General features: G+C 56.8%; 1 gene segment (V, D, J or C); it reads left to right on the top strand.

The window, feature by feature from the left end:
* The first annotated feature begins 2,469 nt into the window (after positions 1-2,469).
* LOC104917136 lies at positions 2,470-3,927 on the top strand. The segment is given in 3 exon segments: positions 2,470-2,623; positions 3,147-3,556; positions 3,862-3,927. Coding segments are annotated over 3 exon segments (630 nt in total).
* The last annotated feature ends 781 nt before the right edge of the window (positions 3,928-4,708 follow it).

The following is a 4,708-nucleotide window of genomic DNA, read 5'->3' as shown; positions in this document are numbered from 1 at the left end:
ACGCTGGTTTCATCGACGTCGCTGTTCCTTTCCTGCTCTCCAGCACAGCCACGTGTGGGAACTCAGCTCCGCGTGTGGGGCAGAGCGGCTCACTGACCCCCACCTCCCTGTGTTGATGCCCAGCGTCTCTCTGGGATAAGGAGTTTTCCCATACACCCAACCTGACCCCCCCTGCTGCAATGTGGCTCCATCAGCTCTCGTCCTAATGCTGCTCACAGAGCAAAGCTGACCCCCCTCACTCCAACCTCCTCTCTGGGTCAGAGCTTCACAGCAGAGCTCAGCTCTGAAACGTGGATCCAGCTCAGCACATCGTAGAGACTCCACAGAGATCCAAAAGTTCCCAACTGGGGGAGCATTGAGGCTGGGGCCCACGGAGAGGGGTGGCCGAGAGGAGGAGGAACAATGTATGATGGCTGATGGTGGCAAAGCTGGGGGCGAAGGAGGTCGGGGCTGTTTTTTTCTGATGAGATCCATGCAGAGGCCCAGAGGAGGCCTCAACCTCGTCTGCAAGGGCTCCGGATTCACCTTCAGCAGTTATGCCATGCAGTGGGTGCGACAGGCACCCGGCAAGGGGCTGGAGTACGTTGGCCGTATTAACAGAGGTGGTAGCACATACTACGCGCCGGCGGTGAAGGGCCGTGCCACCATCTCGAGGGACAACGGGCAGAGCACACTGAGGCTGCAGCTGAACAGCCTCAAGGCTGAGGACAGCGCCACCTACTGCTGCGCGAAAACTACTTGTAGTAGTGGTTGGTGTAGTGGTGCTAATGGTATCAACGTCGCTCCTGGATTTTGGTGGTGTCACCCACGGCCCTGATGGAGAGATCGGAGCCCAAGCGATGAGGCTGAGCACAGAATGGACAGAACTCGGCCCAAATCTGCAGCAGTGAGCACACAGTGGTGGAACTGACCACAGGATTTTCCTTAGAAGGGATGGTGGTGGATATGGATGTGGTTGTTATGGTGCAGATGGCCATGGTCATGGTCATGGTCATGGACATGGATACGGATATGGATAAGGATATGGGGATGGTGGCGGTGGGGGTGACAGTGACAGAGCCGTGTCCGTGCCCAGGACATCCCCACATCCCACGGCTCCACACAACAGCACCGTGGAGCTGAGCCCAAAATGTCCCCACGGAGCCCAGCTCCTCTCTCAGCACAACGGGGGGGACGAGAGGATGGAGGGTCTCTTCAGAACGGAACCATTCTGGGATTCCACGCCCAGATCCAATTCTTTGTGGCCAACACAGAGCTCCGCATCCCAGCAGTAACCTTCCCAAGTCTGGATGGACACATGTCCTTGTGACGTCCGTGACACTGGGGGGAGCAGCACAACAAGCACCCCAACCAGCACCAGATTCTTTTGTGCAGCAGTAGGTGGCGCTGTCCTCAGCCTTGAGGCTGTTCAGCTGCAGCCTCAGTGTGTTCTGCCCGTTGTCCCTCGAGATGGTGGCACGGCCCTTCACCGCCGGTGCGTAGTTTGTGTATCTACCATCACTGTAGCTAATACCTGCAACCCACTCCAGCCCCTTGCCGGGTGCCTGTCGCATCCATTCCATCCAATAATCACTGAAGGTGAATCCGGAGGCCTTGCAGACGAGGGTGAGGCTTCCTCTGGGTGCCTGGAGGCCGCCCCCGGACTCATCCAACGTCACGGCCACCATCAGCCCTGTGGGGAAGGACAGACTGCGCTGACGGAGCCGCCGACACACGGCCTCGAGCAGCCAGGCCTCACTGAAACCACATTGAGACCCACTGAGATATCATTGAGACCCATAGAGATGCCACTGAAACCCCACTGAGACCCTGTAGAGACCCCGCAGGTTTCTCATACAGACCTCATTGAGCCTCCACTGAGATGTCACAGAGAATGCATTGAGTCCTCTTAGAGACATTATTGAGACCCCATGGATATGCCAGGGAGACCAATAGAGACCCCATAGACATCACACAGAGACCCCATTGAGATCCCGTATGGACCCCCAAGAGATCCCAAACGAATCCCGTAGAGGACATCACTGAGATCCCATCAAGATCACATTCAGATCCCATGCAAAGCCACTGGTGCCTTGTAGAGATCCCGTAGAGACCCGACAGAGACCCCATAGGGACTCCGTTGATGTCCCATAGAGACCCCAAAGGGACCCCACTGAAGATCAAGTGAGGCCAGGGCCCACCTGGAGGAGCGGCCAACATCTCCTTCTCTTCTGACTTTGCCACCATCAGCCTCACACCTCCTTCCTCCTCTTGCCCACTCCTCCTGAGGGGCCCAAGCCCCACGGGGGACTCACTGGGGTCTCTATGGGGTCCTTGTGATATATCGGTGGGGTTTGTGTGGGATCTGCAGGGGATCTCGATGACATTTCTGCGGGTTCCATAAGAGTTCTCTATGAAATGTCTGTGAACACTCTACAATGTCCCTATGGGGTTTCAATGGTGTCTCTATGGGGTCTCAGTGTGGTCTCAATGGGTGTTGGCTACACGGTCTTTGCCAGCCCCGGCAAAACTGTCGCCCCTCTGAGGCTGGGGCCAATCAGGAGGAGTGGGCAAGCAGAGGAAGGTGGTCTGAGGCTGATGGTGACAACGCAGGGAGAGAAGGAGATGTTGGCCGCTCCTCCAGGTGGGCCCTGGCCTCACTTGTGCTTCAGTGGGGTCCCCATGGGGTCACTGTGGGACATCAGTGGGGTCTCTATGGGGTCTCTGTGGGGGCTCTACAGGATCTCTAAGAGGCACGGGATCTCTAAGAGGCTTTGCATGGGATCTGAGTGTGGTTTTGATGGGATCTCACTGGCATCTCTAAGGGTTGTCTGTGCTTTCTCTTATGGGATCTCTATGGGGTCTCAGTGGGGTCTCTAAGGTGTCCATATCGGGTCTCAGTGGGGCCTCCATGGGTGTCAGTGGGGTCTCTGTGGGGTGTCTATGGGGTCTCTGTGTGGTTCCTACGGGGTCCCTATGGGGTTTGTGTGTGGTTCCTATGGGGTGCCTATGGGGTCTCAGAGGGGTCCCTATGGGGTCTCAGTGGGGTTCCTATAGGGTGTCTATGGGGTGTCTATGGGGTCTCTATGGGGTGTCTATGGGGTCTCAGTGGGGTTCCTATGGGGTGTCTATGGGGTCTCAGAGGGGTGTCTATGGGTCTCAATGAGGTCTCAGTGAGGCCTGGCTGCTCGAGGCCGTGTGTCGGCGGCTCCGTCAGCGCTGTCTGTCCTTCCCCACAGGGCTGATGGCGGCCGTGACGTTGGACGAGTCCGGGGGCGGCCTCCAGACGCCCGGAGGAAGCCTCACCCTCGTCTGCAAGGCCTCCGGATTCACCTTCAGCAGTTTTGAGATGTTCTGGGTGCGCCAAGCACCTGGCAAGGGGCTGGAATACGTCGCCTATATTAGCAGCACTGGTAGTACCACAGGCTACGGGGCGGCGGTGAAGGGCCGTGCCACCATCTCGAAGGACAACGGGCAGAGCACACTGAAGCTGCAGCTGAACAGCCTCAGGGCTGAGGACAGCGCCACCTACTGCTGCGCGAGAGATTCCTGTGCTGGTGGTGGTTGGGGTGATAACGCTTGTTGTATTGACGTCGCTCCTGGATTTCGGTGGTGTCACCCAGAGCCCAGAAATCAGAGCACAAGTGATGGAGCTGAGCTCAGAATGGACAGAACTCGGCCCAAAGCTGCAGAAGTGAGCACACAGCGATGGAACTGGTCACAGGAATTTCTAAGAAGCTCACGGTATTGACGTCGATCCTGGATCGACGGCCTTTCACCGCCGACACGTAGGATGTGTAACTTCCAACATACCTTATAGTGGCCCACTCCTGCCCCCTGCTGGGCATCTGTCGCACCCACAACATGCTGTAACTGCTGAAGGTGAATCTGGACTCGTCCAACGTCACGGCTGCCATCAGCCCTGTGGGGAAGGACAGACAGCGCTGACGGAGACACCGACACACGGCCTTGAGCAGCCAGGCCTCACTGAGACCACATTGAGACCCATAGACACCCCATAGGGACCCCATAGAGGCCCCATTGTCACCCTATAGAGACCCTTCTGAGACCCCATAGGCACCCCAAAGACACCCCTCTGAGACTCCATAGACACCCCATAGAGACTCCTCTGAGACCCCATAGACACCCCATAGAGACTCCTCCGAGACCCCATAGACACCCTATAGAGACCCTTCTGAGACCTCACAGACCTCCCATTGAGACCCCTCTGAGACCCCACAGACACCCCATAGTCACCCCTCTGAGACCCCATAAACACCCCATAGACACCCCATATGGACCCCACTGAGACCCCACAGACACCCCATTGAGACTCCTCTGAAACCCCATAGATACCACATAGAGACCCCTCTGAGACCCCACAGACACCCCATAGAGACCCCATAGAGTCCCCATAGACACCCCATAGGTACCCCACTGAGACCCCATAGACACCCCATAGGGACCCCACTGACACCCCATAGACACCCCATAGAGACCCCACTGAGACCCCATAGACACCCCATAGAGACCCCACTGAGACCCTTCATGGATCCAACAGAGATTTCAATGAGATGGAACCGATCACAGAAATGTCATAAAATGTGACGGCGATGGACATGGATGTGGATCCGGTCATGTGGATGGTCTTGGTCATGGTCATGGTTATGGTCATGGTTATTGGTCATGGTTATGGTCATGGACATGGTTATGGTCATGGTCTTGGTCA

This window comes from Meleagris gallopavo, unplaced genomic scaffold, assembly GCF_000146605.3.
Source record: "Meleagris gallopavo isolate NT-WF06-2002-E0010 breed Aviagen turkey brand Nicholas breeding stock unplaced genomic scaffold, Turkey_5.1 ChrUn_random_7180001956033, whole genome shotgun sequence".
Taxonomy (NCBI): domain Eukaryota; kingdom Metazoa; phylum Chordata; class Aves; order Galliformes; family Phasianidae; genus Meleagris; species Meleagris gallopavo.
The sequence above is the reverse complement of the archived record's forward strand: the minus strand, read 5'-3'. Positions and strand labels throughout refer to the sequence as shown.